Source organism: Acomys russatus, chromosome 32, assembly GCF_903995435.1.
Source record: "Acomys russatus chromosome 32, mAcoRus1.1, whole genome shotgun sequence".
Taxonomy (NCBI): Eukaryota; Metazoa; Chordata; class Mammalia; order Rodentia; family Muridae; genus Acomys; species Acomys russatus.
The window spans coordinates 48,037,857-48,055,569 of NC_067168.1; the positions used below are offsets into that span (position 1 = coordinate 48,037,857).

Genomic DNA, 17,713 nt, shown 5'->3' on the forward strand with positions numbered 1-17,713 from the left:
CAGGGGTGGCTCAGACTAAATTATACAACGGCTCTGAGAATCCCTCAAAGGAAAAAACCCATAAAATCTCAGATGACAGCCACTGACAAAAGCTACTTTAAAGCCTAGGTGCCACCACTCCAGAGTTCATGCCAGACAGAATGGTTCTGCTACATGAGTCATTTGGTATCTCACAGTAATACACACGGCAGCAGCGCAAGTCTAAGTTGAGTAAGAATGTGCCATAGCAAGGCCTGCAAGATGGCTTAGCCAGTAAAGGCGCTTGCCCCAAGCCTCCTGACTGCTGAGTTTGATCGCTGGAAACGGTGAAAAGAGAGTGCTGATCTCTCCAAGTTGTCCTCTTCCCTCCAACCATGTGCTGTGCTGCATGTCAGTGTATGCCCAAGTCTCTCTCTCTCTCTCTCTCTCTCTCTCTCTCTCTCTCTCTCTCTCTCTCTCTCTCTCTCTCTCTCTCTCTCTCTCTCTCTCTCTCTCTCTCTCTCTCTCTCTCTCTCACACACACACACACACACACACACAAACACACACACCTACACAGGCATGATCACACTTTTAATATAGGGAACAAAAAGATAAAAGAGGGAGTTGGAGAGATGACTTGTTAAACACACTGGCTGTTGGAGCAGATGGGTTGATTCCCAGTGCCCACATCAGCTCACAGCTGTCTTCAATCCATTCCCATGGGCTCCAACACTCTTAGTCACTATTCTATTGCCGTGAAGAGACACTATGACCAAAGCAACTCTTTTGAAAGAAAGCATTTAACCTGGGGTTGCTTACAGTTTGAGAGGGTCAGTCCATATCATCATGCACATGATGGCCTGCAGATAGACACGGTGCTGGAGAGTTCTACAGCCTGATCTGCAAGCCACAGGAAGAGAACTGGGCATTTGACACCTTAAAGGCCACCTTCAGTGACACTTCCTCCTACAAGCCCTCACCTCCTAGTCTTTCAATCAAAGAGTGCCACTCCCTGATAACTAAGCATTCAAGTATATGAGCCATGCCTGTGGGGGGGGTCAAATATATGAGCCACGCCTGTGGGGGGGTCATTCTTATTCAAACCACCACAGACCCCCTCCTTTGGCCTCAGCAGACATTATATGTGGTGAAAAGACATATGTAAAATACCTATATACATAAAAATAAGGTTTTTTAAAGAATGAAGAGTATGCCAGAGTGAAACCACAGCAGAGACAGGAGTGACTTTCACTGTTCAAAAATCAGTCAGTGTTCATGTACCTGTTTGTAATGCTCTTCTGCTTCCAGATTTCAGATTTCCAGGAAGGTGTTCTGTCCTACCACTGCAGAGTCCTGACACTTGTGAAATATTTAAAAGAGAAAAAGCCGTGGGGGTAAGTCCCCCTCCTGAAAAAACAACGTTACAAATTATAGCCCACGCATAGGGCAGTACAAGCAGAAGGGTACAGTCCTGCCTCACGCAGCTGCAGGCACACGTCCCGGGTGGGGTCACCTGCGAGTGAGCAGCAGAGAATATATACCAACTTAGAGAATGCTCGCCACTGACAGCTTGAAGTAATATTAAAAAATGAAAATCGAGCCGGGCAGTGGTGGCGCACGCCTTTAATTCCAACACTCCAGAGGCAGAGGTAGGCGGATCTCTGTGAGTTCAAGGCCAGCCAGTGAGGCCCTATCTTAAGGGGGGACAAAAAGAATGTTGAACAAAACTATCATAATCCTGGAAGAGTCTTTTATATGAAAAAATTGATAGACTCCACAAGTGACTCACACTGAGCTAGTTTTTATGTCAAGGCATTGGCACACTCAGATGTGACTTGTAAGCGCCTCTTTAAACTGCTTTTTACTTGGTTCTTTAATGCCTCTACCTCCCTTCTAGTCCCCCAGCCCTAGGTAAGAAAGAAAGAAGGTCAGAAGGGAGGGACAGGGCATGTAGGTGTCTTTAGACTGAGTTCTGGTGGTTAGAGTCATTGGGTTCTTGAGGAAAACACCAATCTCAGTCGCCAGGATGTCCTGCAGTCCAGCAGCCTTCTTTCTCCATCCATCTCCTCGAAGCATCCGTCCTCTTTCTGGGCTCTGGTATTTATTCCCTCTCAGAGTCCTCAGAATTAAACTATCTGCAGCTGGCAAAGACCAAGCTCCTCTCTGAGCCACATAAGCCTGTTATCAGCTGTGGACAAACTAAAAGCATCTCCATATCCCACACTTGAGATACATACATACTGTTACCATAACTGAGTTATTAAAGGAGCCAAAACTTCCAGTACAATGCCCTCTCTTGACTGTGTCTTATGGCTAACATGGAAAATTTTGTTGTTTGTTTTTTAATCTTTTAGGTATTCCGAAAACCCTTAGGGGTGGTCATACCCCATAGATACTGCAAGTCTCACTTTAATACATTGCGGGGCTGTGAGCGAGCACAGTGCAAGTTTGTCCATGTGCCCGAGCAGGGCGATGAGAAGGTAAAGCCCCTCTGCCGTGGGGACACGCTCACTGCACGCTCTGGATTTGGGTTGTCTTGATGCTCCGATAGCCTGGGGTTACGTTTTATATAAATTATCTGTGTAGATGTACCCAGAGGCTTGCTGTGTTTCTCGGGGTGAGCTCAAACTCCTTCTGCCTCTATCTCCCAAGTTTCCCAGACAAAAAGTGCATACCATGGCACCTGGCTTGCCCACTTTTGCTCAGTAGTTTTTGAAATCTAGTTGTTAGCGTTTCTTTCTCATTGCTCCGTAATAGTTAATATTCTATTCTGCCCTTTCATCAAAGCTAACTTTATCAGTAAAGAGTAAGACTGATGGGCATTTGCGCTGTTTACTTGGGTGATGCCGCAGTGACACTCTTGGTGTTCTTTGCCTGTCTCCTGGTGGATGGTTCAAACGTGGCAGTTCAGCCAGCCACAGCAGTACACACCTGAACTTCCAGAACTTACCAAGTGGAGGCAGAGGGATCAGTCTAGTGATGGTTCCAAGCCTGTGAATGACATAAACATAAACTTTTAATCTAATGCTCTAAGCTCATAACTTTTTGTTTGCTTATAAAACATATAAAGGTAATTTAATGTTTTGTGACTTTTGTAGATCTGCACGGATGTGTTTAAGAAGTACATAAGTGTCAATAAGCAGCCTTTGCTGCAGCGAGCAGGTATGAAATAACTGAACAATAATTACAAGTTGCTGTGAGTGAGTCATATCTGTGCTGTTTTGTCACTGAGTGTTAAAATTACCCAGAAAGGGAAAGGTGCTGCTGTGGGAGCCTAGCAGCCTGAGTTTGACCCTGTGTCCCTTAGCAGCCTGAGTTTGACCCTGTGTCCCACCTAATGTGCAAGGAGAGAGCTAAGTCTCCAGAGTTGTCTTCTGCCTTCATACTCAACACCCCACACGTGCATCATATACACACACACAGTAATTTTTAATTAAAAAACTAATAGCCAGGTGGGGGCAGTGCACGTCTTTAATCCAGCACTTGGGAAGCAAAGGCAGGTGGATCTCTGAGTTCAAGGCCAGCCTGGACTACAGAGTGAGTTCCAGGAGAGTTCCAGGGCTACACAGAGAAACCCTGTCTTACCTCAGATTGGCTCTGCTGGCCTTAGAAATGATTAAAAATAAATGTTTTTTACTTTGGTTAGTTTAAAAATTGTGTCCACCTAACAGTGTAACTCCTTTGTGTACTTGACTTGGGAATTTCATTTACATTTGTGAGAGAGGAAGTGTCTTGCTCATTGGCCATTAGCTCTCTGTGCAAGGCTGCCGTAGACACCATTTTCCTCTCTTTATTCTTCTTTTTCCACATTATTTTCCCTCATTGCCAGGGCAGCATGCTGGCAAGTCCCATGCAGCTCCATCACCATGGGCCCTGAGCCTGTGCTGCTGCACCATGCTATCTACCCGCACATTGCTCCACCCTTCCTTTCCCAGGCTGCGCAGCTGCTCAGCTGTCAGGGTTCAGTCCTACTGAGAAGGTCACTTCCTCTCTTCGCCCTTGTCTGCTTTCTACAGCTTCACCCTATCCTTGCCTCCATCTCCTCACCATGCTAGTTTATGAGCCCCAGGAGGATGAGATCCAGTATTTATACGCAGTTGTTCCTGGCACGGCTCCTACCCACACCGTGTGGTAGCACCTGTGCGTCACAGCTTCATGTCCATCCGCTAGCTCCAGTCTCAGTCTCCGAGAACATCCGAGAGCCCTCAGAGCCAATATGGAAGCTGGAAAGTTAAAGGCAATAAGACCCTGTATGAGAACATACTTGTGACCCAGGGACTGACAGGCTAGATGTTAAACAGGGCTAAATGTAGTGGAGTTTTTAAATTTCAGAAATCATTTCAAAACCTGTGAAAAGAGGATGACATGAATGGGAGCGGTGGGGAAGTCCCCAGATAGAAAACTGCAGGGTTAGTGGCGTGTGTGTGTGTGTGTGTGTGTGTGTGTGTGTGTGTGTGTGTGTGTACCCTAGAGAGATGCTTCAGTGGTTAAGAGAATGCACTGTCTTACAAAGGACCTGAGTTTGGTTCCCAGCACTCATGATAGGCAGGTGACAACTGCCTGTGACTCCAGCCCCTGACCATTCTTCTGGCCTCCACAAGCAATGTCACTCATATGCATAAACTCACACACAAACATACGTGTACACATAAATTAAAAATAAAGTGAGCCAGTGGTAGTGGCACACACCTTTCATCCCAGCACTTGAGAGGCAGAAGCACTCCGATCTCTGTGAGTTCAAGGCCAGCCTAGTCTAGAGCAAGTTACTGGATAGCAAAGACCCAGACAAACCCTGTCTTGGAAAAAACCACAAATAAAATAAATTGAAGATGGAGAGTTGGCTCAGTGGTCAAGAGCACTGGCTCCTCTTCTAGAGAACCCAGGTTCTCAACACCTGCATCAGGTGTCTCAAAGCCATCTGTGGCTCCAGGTGTAGGGATCTGATGCTCACTTCTAGTCTGTATAGGTACTTGCACACGTGGTGCACATATATTTAGGCAAATGTTCATTCACACAAAAGAAATCTTCAAAAATAAATAAAATTTAAAAATTAAATCTTAACCCGTCCCCCAAATGCATGCAGCTTGTTCCTTTGTGCCTATGAATTGCAGCGCATAGTTTCTTTCTTTTTGAGGGGGGCAGAGGGAGCAGTTTTTGTTTGGTTTGGTTTGGTTTGGTTTGGTTTGGTTTGGTTTGGTTTTTTGAGACAGGGTTTCTCTTATAGTCCTGTCTGTCCTGGACTCACTTTGTAGACCAGGCTGGCCTCGAACTCACAGAGTTCCACCTGCCTCCACTTCCCAAGTCCTGGGATTACAGATGTGCGCCACCACACCCAGCATTCAGTTCAGTTTCTAACATACCCTGTTCCTTTGTGTAGGGGTAGTGCATCCTCCACTTAAGGAAATTAAACATCTGCACAGTGGTCTTGACTCACCTTTCGTTCAGTGTTTTCCTCCCATCGAGGATCCAGTCCATGATGAGATACTCTAGTCCTACGTCCTGCCAGAACATTTCTGTCCAATAAGATGCGTACAGCATACATTTCTGAAGCATTTAAGTGCATGACTCATTGGCACTAAGTATGTCCATAGTGCTGTGTGAGAGATTAACAGCACTGCTCATTCCAGATGGACTCTACCCGTTAACCAGCACCATTGCCTCTGTTCCACTCTGATGCCTCAGTAATGTCTCATTGTTCTGTCTCTGTGAACTCACACATCGCAGGTCCTTCATGTGAGTGAAGTGCAGTACTTGACCTCCTCTGATGGCTTATTTCACTTAGTGTTCTGTCCGTGAGGTTCATTTCTTACAGCATCTGTCAGGATTGTGACCCTTTCAGGCTGAACAGTGCTCCATTGTCTGTCTGTGTGTGCCACATGTCTGTCTGTTGTTCAGTTGTCTGTGTGTAACACATGTCTGTTTGTTGTTCGGTTGTTGTCTGTATGTAACACATGTCTGTTGTTCAGTTGTCTGTGTGTAACACATGTCTGTCCGTTGTTCAGTTGTTGTCTGTGTGTAACACATGTCTGTCCGTTATTCAGTTGTCTGTGTGTAACACATGTCTGTCCGTTATTCAGTTGTCTGTGTGTACCACATGTCTGTCCGTTGTTCAGTTGTTGTCTGTGTGTAACACATGTCTGTCTGTTGTTCAGTTATCTGTGTGTAACACATGTCTGTCCGTTATTCAGTTGTCTGTGTGTAACACATGTCTGTCCATTATTCAGTTGTCTGTGTGTACCACATGTCTGTCCGTTGTTCAGTTGTTGTCTGTGTGTAACACATGTCAGTCTGTTGTTCAGTTGTCTGTGTGTACCACATGTCTGTCCATTATTCAGTTGTCTGTGTGTACCACATGTCTGTCTGTTGTTCAGTTGTTGTCTGTGTGTAACACATGTCGGTCTGTTGTTCAGTTGTCTGTGTGTACCACATGTCTGTCTGTTGTTCAGTTGTTGTCTGTGTGTAACACATGTCTGTCTGTTGTTCAGTTGTCTGTGTGTACCACGTCTGTCCATTCTTCACTTGCGCACTTGGGTTGTTTCTACATTTGGCCATGTGACTGATGCTGTCACGGGTGTTGACCCTCAGGACCTGCTGAGTCTCAGCTGGCAGTTCTTCTTTTATGTCGTTTATCTTAGAATTTTCATGTAAAGTTTCCATCCCAGTTTTATTCCTGAAAACATTGTTAGATGACTACTGATTATAAACCAAGATGGACAGATATAATATCAATTTAGTAGAACAATTACAATTTTTATCCAGTTTTTTGGAAAATAGTACTTTTTGTGCTTTAAAGTAATCAAAGAAATTGTTAGAAGATATATGATCACATAAATTTAACTGAAAATGACTGTTAGAGTATTTTAGATTTATCTTTAATAATAAGCAGAAGTGTTCCAGTTCGTAAGACTGACAGTTCAGTCAGCTGTTTACAAACACATGATATTGTTTCTTACTGTGAGAATTTAAAACATCTGGAATGGAAAAGCCAGGGTTACTCATGTGCACATAATAAAAAAAATTGTAGTGAACATACCCAGTCTACCTCGTGGTCAGTTAGGAAGCATAAAAAGCCTTTCATAGCAGAAGCTGCTAAATATTTAAACCATTACACACACACACACACACACACACACACACACACACACACACACACACACACACACACACGAGCCATAGTGCACATGTGAAGGCCAGAGGACAGTTTCAGTAGTCAGTTCTCTTTTTTCCATCGTGTGGGTCCCAGGCATCAGACTTAGATCTGCAGACTTGGCAGCAAGCACTCCCTGAGCCATCTTGCTTGCCCCAGAAGGCTCATTACATTAAAACTTTTAACATAGATTAATGACAAGGACAAAGGGTACAGGTTGGTAAACAGTGTACATACACTAACCAACTTTACAATTTCTTTTGTAAAAAGTCAGTACTCCTGGTTTTATTCGTGATTTATATAGTAACATGTTTATTTCATGTTACCAGTTCATTTTCTTTTATACAGGCAACTGTGTTCATGCAAAACAGAATGGCTGTAGGAATGTATCTGTAACTGGGCTTGGTGGTGCACACCTGTACCCACAGCCCAGGCACTGAAGCAGGAGGATCACTGTGAGTTACAGCCTGGCCTGCACTATAGAGCAGTGCATCGTGTGTTCTCAGGGAAAACACATGCAGTGTATAAAACAGCTTTACAGCAAAGCTGACTGCTGTTACATGGAGTTTGGGGGTTTTGGTTTATTGGGGGAATTTGGTTTTGTTTTTTGGTTTTTCAAGATGGGATTTCTCTGTGTAGCTCTGGCTGCTTTGGAGCTCACTCTGTAGGCCAGGCTGGCCTGAACTCAGAGATCTGCCTGCCGCTGCCTCCTGAGTACTGAGGTTAAAAGCATGTGCTACCACACCTGCCTTCATACTGGGGGTTCTGAGGTTTTCATAGAAACCATTTTTGGCCAGGCAGTGGTGGTGCAACTTTTAATCCCAGAACTTGGGAGTCAAAGGTAAGTGGATCTCAAGAGTTTGAGGTCAGCCTCGTCTACACAGAGAAACCCCATCTCGAAAAACCAGAAAAGAAAGAAGGAAGGAAGGACAAACAGAAAAGAAAGAAAACAAAAGAATAAATCATAAGTATCAAAGTAGTCCTCTCCCATCCCCAAATTACTGTGCATCTCAGGCTGTGGCCATGCCTCTGAGCCCTGTGTGAGTGAGCCTCTGGAACAAGGCACTGAGACCACGGTCGTTCCCACACTGTGCAGGCTGATGCTGAGCGTGCTTGCGGGGTTTTTTATATCAGTGCCATTTGACTTTTTTGCCTTCATTTTCCTCAAACATTTCTGACATTTCTGGTCCCTTTCAAGGGATGAATTTATATAATATCTTTACAGAAGAGTCTTAAGAGCAGCAAATGACTAGGTTTTTTTTTTTTTCCACTTTCAGCACATATATTTCTGGAGTACTACAGAAAGTTCCCCCCAGGGATACACTTCAATTTACAAGTGCTGAATGAACTTTTGATTTCTTTACTCAACCATTGTTTATTGAAAGAAGTCTTTGAGGTAGTGAAGCTCAGCATAACAGCTAAGACACCGGTGAGTACCCTGAAGTCATGAGCTCACTCTGCCGGCCTCATCGCTGTGTGCTTGTCACCTGCTCCCCAGAGAACACATGTTCAGTATAAATGAAGTCGTAAAATTTAAGGTACACTGAAACACACGAAAGTGAGTGTGACTTTGTTTGTTTGTGTCTTTTGTTTAGCCTGCTCTGAAAACATTACTAAAAATATTTGAGTATGTGGCGGCTATGAAGCTAAGGAAAGCTGTACCAGCTTTAGTTGAGATTTTTTGCAAGGTATGACTTTATCCCTGTGTTCTCTGCTGGGGAATAACAAAACCAGACTGTTCTCACATAATTCTTTATCTGTCTTTTATCAATGTTGTACTTGCTGGAATTCACAAATGGTCTTTTTCCTCTTGAAGTAGTTCAGAGGCACACTCCAGTGACTGACTGCCCCTTACACAAGTGCCTCTAAGTGTTCAAGTGACTGCTTTGTTATTCTAAATTATCTTCACCTTGTTTGTTTAAGACAGGATTTCTCTATGTAGCCCTGGCTGTCTTCAAACTCACTCTGTAGACCAGGCTGCCTTTGAGCTCACAGAGAACTGCCTGCCTCTGCCTCCAGTGTGCTGGGATTAAAGGTGCTTGCCACCACTGCCCAGCCCAATTATCTTCATCTTTATTTCTTAGCTATAGCTAAAAGAATCATTTCTTTGAAATATTTAAGGTCACAAAAAATCAGTTTATGAATAGAAAATTGTAACTAAAGTAGTTAGAAATTGGTTTTAAAATTTACATAAGCAAACTGAGAAAGAATTTTTTTAATTTTTACTGATTCTTTGTGAGTTTCACATTATGCACCCTACTCCTGCTCATTTCCTACCCCCTCATGTCTGCCCATTGCCCTTGCAACCTTTCCCTCTGGAGTAAAAAGCACACAAAGAACAACAAAACAGAGCACAGAAGACATCTCATCGTGGAAGCTGTGGTGTGTCACAGTGTGTTCACAGTGCACCCTTGTGTACTGTGTACAGAATAAGCTAATTGTGAGCCCAAGTTATAATATATAAATGCAGGTTTATTGGAAGCAGGAGGAGGGAGGGAGGGAGGTGTGCACAGAGAAAGGAGAGAGAGGAGGAGGAGAGGAGAGATACAGAAAGAGGATGGGCAGGAACCAAAATGTCTGAATTATACAGTAAAGGGAAGCCCCTCCCTCAGCTGGAAAGTTGAGGGTAGAGGGTGGGATATGCCAGCCATGCCCTGCAGCAGGGAGGAACTAAGGGATGCCTGAAAGCACACATACATCTTCACACAGATGTTCACTGCAGTGAGTCATTGGGCTAGTTCATAACCTCTGGCTTCAGTGACATCATCAGTTCTAAATCCTCATTGGGAATCCTCCCAGTTACCCTGTTGTTGCCCTGTCTTGTGGAGACCCTGCACCCTTGGAAGAGCAGGACTGGCCTTTTTACAAGCCCCAACTGTTCTCAGATGATACAGGTTTTTGGGTGAGCCATCTCAGAGCCCTGGATCTGGGCCTGGGTGCTAGCTGAGCTGGTCAGCCCACCAGCTCTCCCTTATCAGCACACCAGGGCAAGCTCCCCAGCACTGCTCTGGCTATGCCACCCAGTGCTGCCGTCAGCAGAAGGTAAGATCAGCTCTCTGCCCTCATGTCCTCAGAGCTGTCTCTCCAGCACCCATGCCTCCAGAGCCAGCTCCACTGTCCTGCCCAGTCAAGGGAGCAGAGTCCACTCTCCCAAGTGCTCAGACTCTGAGAGGCTAGGACAGCTCTTCTGGCTCACACACCTTCAGGGCTGGCTCACCCATGTGTCTGCCATTAAGGCCAGTTCCACTGTGTTGCCCAGGTGGGGTTCAGGGCCCATGCTTCAATGCTATAGCCAGAGAGAGGACAGGGATAGCCCTCCTGCTCTCACGCCCTCGGGGCCAGCTCTCCTGACTACTGAGAAGGGGGAAGACAGCATGCCATCTCACAGCAGAGGAGTGGTGGGGCCAGCTCCCCCACGCTTTTGCCATCAGGGATGGCACACCTGAGCCCCTTTGTCCAGGGCCAGCACGACTGTGCTGTCCAGGAGAGGTACAAGGTCGCATATCCTGTGAGGAGCAAGGCCAACTCTACACAGCCCTGGACATCCATGTGGTCCCCAGCAGCTGCCCTGACCAGGGACATCCGTGTTCTCTAGTGGTGATGTGAGCCCTGAACCCTGCTACATAGCCACAGCCTCAGACATGGCCCTCAGCAACAAGTCAGCCTGGGACCTCACCGTGGCCTCAGGTGGCAAGGATGGCCACTCTTCATAATGCTCCAGCTGCTCCACTTCCCTCTCTCTCCCATCTGACCACCAAATTCTCACACACTGATGTCTCCCACTGCAGGCTAGCCACACAGCTGGTCAGCCTCCACCCTCCATCTGTTGCATGGCATGTCAGCAAGCAGGTGTCCATGACCCACCTGTGTCACGTGCTGGAGGGTGGTCCACAGGTCTCTGCCTTTGTCCTCCTGAGCTGCACTGCGTGGATTTGATTTTATTTTTATGAGTCCTAGGCATAAGACAGCTTTGGACACCAAGGCAGGTGAACAAGGGCCTGCAATCTCTGCTCCTGACTGATACAAGAACACCACCACCACCAAGGTGTCTCTGCCCGCTGCCAGGGGGTGGGAATAAGGATTTTTAAATGCTTTCCAAAAACACACATTAAGATTTTAATGTGTAAAAAAAATATTTTAATGTGTGTGTATATGTGTGCACACAGGGAGACTAGAGGTCAGCATCACTTTCCACTTTATTTTTTGAGACAAAGTATCTCACTAGGAACTAGGGCTCACTGGTTTAGGCCAGGCTGCCTAGATACCAAGACCCCAGGGCTCCTGTCTCTACCTCCATAGCAGCTGTGCCCAACAGTTTACATGGGTGGTGGGACCCAAACTCAGGTCCTCTCCCTTGTGTAACAAGCATTTTACCAGCTCAGTTCTATCTCCCAAGTTTAACTTGTTGAATGCTTCAAAATATCTAATATAGCCCAACCAGCACTGGATAAACACAGGTATGGTGGCACATGCCTATAATCCCAGCTCTCCAAAGGTGGAGGCAGGGGAATCAGAAATTGCAAGTTTGAGGCCAGCCTGAGGAACATGAGAGCCTGTCTTTAAAAAAAAGAGGTTGTTGGTTCCACAGTTAGTACAGAACCACTGTTCCTAACCGTTGCTTAATGCAGTATCCGTGTCCCTATGGAGACTTTTTCAGGGTGAGCAATGGCAATATAATATTTCCTTAGGTGTCTCTTCTCCTGATTCTAGCAGTATAATGTATCCCAATCAACTAACCTACAGACCATGGAGATTACAGAAACTCATTGTATGTTCATAAATGGGCTGTTAACCTAGTTAAATAATTTATACTTTGAGCTCGCTCTGTGTGTGTGTGTGTGTGTGTGCGCGCGTGTGTGCGTGCATGCGTGTGCGTGTGTGTGTGTGTGTGTGTGTGTGTGTGTGTGTGTGTGTGTGTGGTTTTTTGAGATAGGCTTTCTCTCTGTAGCCTTGGCTGACTTGCAACTCACTTTGTAGGTCAGAGTGGCCTTGAACTGCCTGCCTCTGTATCCCAAGTTCTGGAATTAAAGGCATGCACTGCTGCTGCCATCACCATCACCACCACCTAGTATTTGAGCACTTTTAAAGGATAGGTGGTGGTGGTGGTGGTGGTGGTGGTGGTGGTGGTGGTTGTTGTTGTTTGGTTTTTCAAAATAGGGTTTCATCATATAGCTCTGGCTGCCTGGAACTCACTACCTAGACCAGGGTTGCCTCAAATCCACAGAAAACTGCCTCCCTCTCAAGTGCTGGGATTAAAGATGTGAGTCACCACGCCCAGCTAAAGGGTAGATTTTATGGGAACCAGTTACAAGGTAGCTAATTTGTTCTTTGACATGTTTTATAGTTGGCTTTGTCCATTTGGTCAAAAATCACAGCATGATGGGGCATGTAGAGACCAGAGGAGTTGTTTGAGATGTTACAAAGCACAACAGTGAACCTGCTTGGTGTGCATAAAGTTCAACAGGGTTAAGAAGGGAGCTGTTTTCCTTTTTAAAAATAAAACTGGGGGCTGGAGAGATGGCTCAGCGGTTAAGAAACTGGCTGCCCTTCCAAAGGACCCAGGTTCCATTCCCAGCACCCACATGGCAGCTCACACCTGTCTGTAGCCCCAGTTCTAGAAGATCTGACAACTTTACACACAGTCAGAAATGCAGAAAACATACCAATGTACATAAAAGTTAATAAATAAAAAAATTTTTTAACTGACCATGCTTTACATCGAGAGTTGCTAGCAGGAATAGTTCAAGGATCCCAGCTTGTAACAGGTAGGAAGCAGTCGGTTTTAGTTTTTCACTAAAACAGTTTCCAGTTTATTTAATCAGATAACTTAGAAAGGAGTTTCTAGGGCCTGCTCAGAACCTACTATCAAATTTAATGCAAATTTCCTACAAGTTAAAGATAGGAGATCCAAAGTGACTTCTTACTGTTCCCTTTACTAAAAGAAACTGTCTTCTTTCTGTGTTAAGTTCTTAATGACCAAATGGCACCTCACATGAAAACATAACTTCTCCACTCTCCCTGCTGTTTTGTTATCCCATCTGTCTTCACTGGGGTTTCTGCCTCTGTAATAAAAGACCATAATCAAAAACAGCCTGGAAAAGAGCGTACACATCCCAATCACAGGCCTCCGTGAAGGGACATTAGGGCAGGAACCTGGTGCCCGGAACGGGAGCAGAAGCTATGCAAGAGTGCTGCTGCCTTGCTCGGCCCAGGGCCACCTGCCCAGGAGCGGCACCATTCACAATGGGCTGGGCCTGCCCATTTTAACCACACTTAAGAAAATGCCCCACAAGACCAGTCGAATAGAGGTATTTTCTCAATTCTGGTTCCCTCTTCTCAGATAACTATCACTTGTGTCAAGCTGACAAAATAAATAAACAAATACGTATAACCAGGACACCATGCCCATTTGTAATTCCTGTTACTCCCTTCGAATCTAGATGAGGGGATAAGGCATACGTTCTCTCAAATATTGAAAACATTTTGAGGACGCGGAGGACAGTGGGTAGAAAGTGCCTACCATGCAAGTGTGAGGACTTGAGTTCACATTACTTAGAGAATGGGAAGAAAATTCAGTTTTTATTTTCAAAAGTATTGCTCCCATGTGTGCTTAAAAATCTTTAGGCATCTTTCTGTGGTTCTCAAATACTTGAGAAAATTATGCTTCAAACTTTGCTAATACATTTCGATTCCCTTGAGCCGTGTTTTACTCCCTTCTGTCACTGTCTTAGTCATTTCTCACACACTGACTTCTCAGTTATTTCAGAGCTTTACAGGAATGACTACTGGTTTTTGTTTTTGTTTTTGTTTTTCCTTCTGCAGTTTGTTGAAACTGGGATGGTACCTGACTCAGAGCACTTGAACTATATTGTTAAGCTTTTATACCAAACACAGGCATCCCAGCAAGAAATATCTGCAGTTCTGGAAGCCAAATCCAGGTAAGATAGGAGACTATCAGGTCTTATCTTGGTGGAGGCCAAGAGAGGTCAACACTCCTATCTCAGGGGTTTGCGCCCATCACAAGCCCGTTCCTCTCTAGCCACAGCTGACCGCAGCTGCTTCTGCTTGGTTCCGCATTTAATCTTAGTGTCCACGCAGGGCAAAGGAGCCTCTCCCAGCTCACATTTTACTGCTTACTTAATTGCACGTAATACAATGCAGTAATGTGTAAGCAGATTATTTCATCTTTCTGTCTCTCTCCTTGGCGCACTTGTTAGCTTGCTGCTCTCGCTTTTCCCCCATCCACTATGCCTACTTAGTTTGTGAGGCCCCAATCATTTATTTAATATCTGATTTAGTACACTGCCATGAGACTGCGGGTCTCCTTGGGAGAGCACTTACCTGGCACGCACAGGTTCTAGGTTCTGTCTCTCGCAGGGTAGAATGCAAACAAGCAGTATTGCAACATGTTGCAGGGCATTGGGTCTCAGTGGGACCCATGAGACTCTGAACTGTAAAAATCTACCTTTGATTCCAGTGTGATCCCTGAGATTGACTGTAAATCGCTGTTTCTTGTGGTTGAGCCCTAACACACCTTTAATCCAAAACGTTCTGTTTATTGTAAACAGGTGATAAGGTGTGGTTTAACCGGCCTTAAACACGCCTTTAACCCAAGGTCTGTTTGTACACAGGATTTAATAAAGTTAACCCTAGGCTAAGAGGCAGAGCAAGAAACCAGCTGACAGGGATTAAAGAGTAGGGGACTTTGAGTTGAGGGGTATTTAAGACAGCGTGTAGTAGTAGAAGGGGCTTTGGCGCGTTCAGTTCTTGGGCTTTACTTGGATTTTAGTTTTAGCTCTTAGGCTCTTGAGCTTCTCAGCAACTTGGCCTTGGGTTTTTTAGGCCTTGAGCTAGCAAGCCTTTGGCCTTGGGTTTTTTTGGCCTTTTTCTCCTGGGCTATCAGCTGAGTTAGTGAGCCTTTGGGCTTTCTCCATTGGGATGTGAACTGAGCAGGAAGGTCAGCTGGTGCTTTCTCTGCCTCTCTGAGCTAGCAGGTTTTTCACCACAACATCTGGCTCCTGAGTCTTTATTGGTAAAATACAATGATCTGGAATTTTAAATAATAACAGCAGCAATATACCTATATGGAGAAAAAGAAAAGCAAATTTTTGGGGGTTGGAGAGATCGTCAGAAAAGTGCTTGTCACATGAATGTGAGGACTTGACTTGAGTCATAAAAGCTGTTCATAGATACTTGTAATCCTGGAGCTGAGGAAGCAGAGGCAGACAGATTCCAGGGTCAGCTGGCCAGCCAGCCTTGTTTACCTACTGAGTTCTGGGTTTAGTAAGAAATATAGTCTCAAAAAGCAACGTGGAAGGTGCTGAGCCCTTGCATGGCCTCAGGGACTTGAACCTGACTGGGGTGGTGAGAAAATGGAAACAAGGCAAACAGATACAGCAGAAGTATCTCGGATCAGGTGGCCTGGCCTGGAATCCCTGCTAGGGAAACCACCCGGGCCAGCTCAGCGTGTCGTGTGTAGAGTTCTTACCTGCAGCTGAGTGAGGAGGTTGGTGGCTGCACACAGATTAACAAGGAGGTAGCTTAGCTAACCTCAGTAGGAGCAGTCCTCAGGTGTGAACACCCAGGGGAAGAAGGCTGTGGTGGACATTGTCTGCACACAAGCCCAACGTCTGCATGTGGACCAGAAGAGGAGGCCTTGCCATATTCTCCTCTGACCCTCACCTGCAGACAAGGCTTTGCTATCCCCATGGCTCTGAGGCTCTGGGCTTCCTCTCTTCCCTACAGGACAGATCCTGAGGAATGACACCTGAGGTTGACCTCTGTGCACTGCCCCTCCCCCCACACACAAACAAAAAGTTGTTTTCTTTTTTGGGGGGCGTTGTTTGTTTGTTTGTTTTGAGACAGGGTTTCTCTGTGTAGCCTTGACTGTCCTGGACTGGCTTTTCTAGACCAGGCTGGCCTTGAACGCATAGTGATCTTCCTGCCTCTGCCTCCCGAGTGCTGGAATTAAAGGTGTGCGCCACTACTGCCTGGCTACAAAGTTGTCTCTTTAACAGAAAAAGGCCTAGACATAAGTTGTAAATAATCAGGAGTGAAGGGATCGGTGAGATCCTCCTGCCACTGAAAAGATTGCTGTGAATATTCACTGTGTATGATATGAACTCAGCAGGGAACATGAAATGGAGTCATTTCTAGGGCTAAATACTTGGGTAAGTTATAGAAGTTTAATCGACAGTTTAAAAGCTTCTTTAAAAAATCCATCACAAGGGCCAGATACTTTCTCCTGAGATATCTACTCATTTTTAAAAGATGACTCTGAATAAATTTACACAGAATTCCAGAAAATAGAAAAGAAGAGAATAATATTTATTGGCCCATATTTTTTTCCTTTTGTGGTTGGTTGGGTTTTATTTGCACCAGCTGGTCTCACTCTATGGTCAATGCTAGCCTTGAATCTTAGCCGTCCTGCGTCTGTCTCTTGGTTGAGAGGATGTGCCACCATGTGCCACCATGCTTAGCTTATCAAGACAGTTTTGAGGCAGGCATTACCCATATACAAAAAGCAAAGTGGGCCCATCACTCAGGAGGCAGGGGCAGGTGGGTCTCTGTGAATTTGAGGCCAGTCTGGTCTGTATAGTGAGTTCCAGGACAGTCAAGGCTATACAGTGAGACCCTGTCTCAAAAAATAAAATTTAAACCAAAGTAGGTACAAGAAACCAAGAGATGCCAGGTGTGGTGACTCAATACCTGTAATCTAGCACTTGGGAGAGAGAGGCAGGAGGACCAGGGACTCAAGTCTAGCATTGGCTACGTAGCTAGTTTGAGGTCAGCCCGTGGAGCTAGAACTGTGCCTCGGCAGCTGAGAGCACTGGCAGCGCTTCCAGACGGCCCAGGGCTGACATCCAGCACCCACATGGTGGCTCACAGCCCCGATGCCCTCCTCTGGCCTCCAGTGGCACCAGACACTCATCTAGCACACATACATCCAGGCAAAACAGACACGCATTAAAGTTTTTAATGTTTTTTAAAAGAGCTATAAACCAGTATCTTTTATGAGTGTAAATGCAAAAACTCCTCGGCAGATTAGAAATGAAGGATTCCTTAAACTTGACAGGGAGCTATAACAAGCTAACCCACAGACATACTTACATCAGGGCTGAGGCTTTTCTTCCGCGTTGATAACAAGCAGGACTCGGCCCATGCTTCCCTTCCATCAGGACCAGTGCTGTGCCTTCTAGCCAGCATGACAAGGCGTGAAAGTACAAGGTGTGCAGACTGGAAATAGCACAGCACCCTGTGCCACTCGGTGACATGAACTGTAACCTGTGTGACAACCTACCAGAAACAGCCGCAGGATAAAGACCAGCCCACAGATCAACCATGTTCTTATGTAATAGCCGTGAGCCTAGGAACCAAAATCCAAAACAGCGCTGTTTACAATAGCTCAAAAAATGAAATGCTGGTTAAAAGGCTTGGCAGAACATGTTCGGCTCGTATGCGGGAAGCCATGAGATGTTGAAAGAACTTAAATAAACATATTGAGAGACTCAATAAAGATTTCAAATCTCCCTAAGTTCACTTACTGGTTTAATTCAATTCCAAGCTATGTTTTTTTGTAGATAGAAAAATAATTTATTCCAGCTG

The 17,713-nt window shown here is 45.4% G+C and overlaps 1 protein-coding gene across 1 annotated transcript in view; it reads left to right on the top strand.

The window, feature by feature from the left end:
• Topaz1 (testis and ovary specific TOPAZ 1) overlaps window positions 1–17,713 on the top strand; it is a 58,855-nt gene that overhangs the window by 26,481 nt on the left and 14,661 nt on the right. Inside the window, exons 7-12 of the mRNA XM_051140278.1 lie at window positions 1,270–1,355; window positions 2,316–2,441; window positions 3,060–3,123; window positions 8,386–8,537; window positions 8,704–8,796; window positions 13,931–14,046. Of these exons, the coding sequence (XP_050996235.1) occupies window positions 1,270–1,355; window positions 2,316–2,441; window positions 3,060–3,123; window positions 8,386–8,537; window positions 8,704–8,796; window positions 13,931–14,046 (637 nt within the window). The remainder of the gene's footprint in view (window positions 1–1,269; window positions 1,356–2,315; window positions 2,442–3,059; window positions 3,124–8,385; window positions 8,538–8,703; window positions 8,797–13,930; window positions 14,047–17,713) is intronic.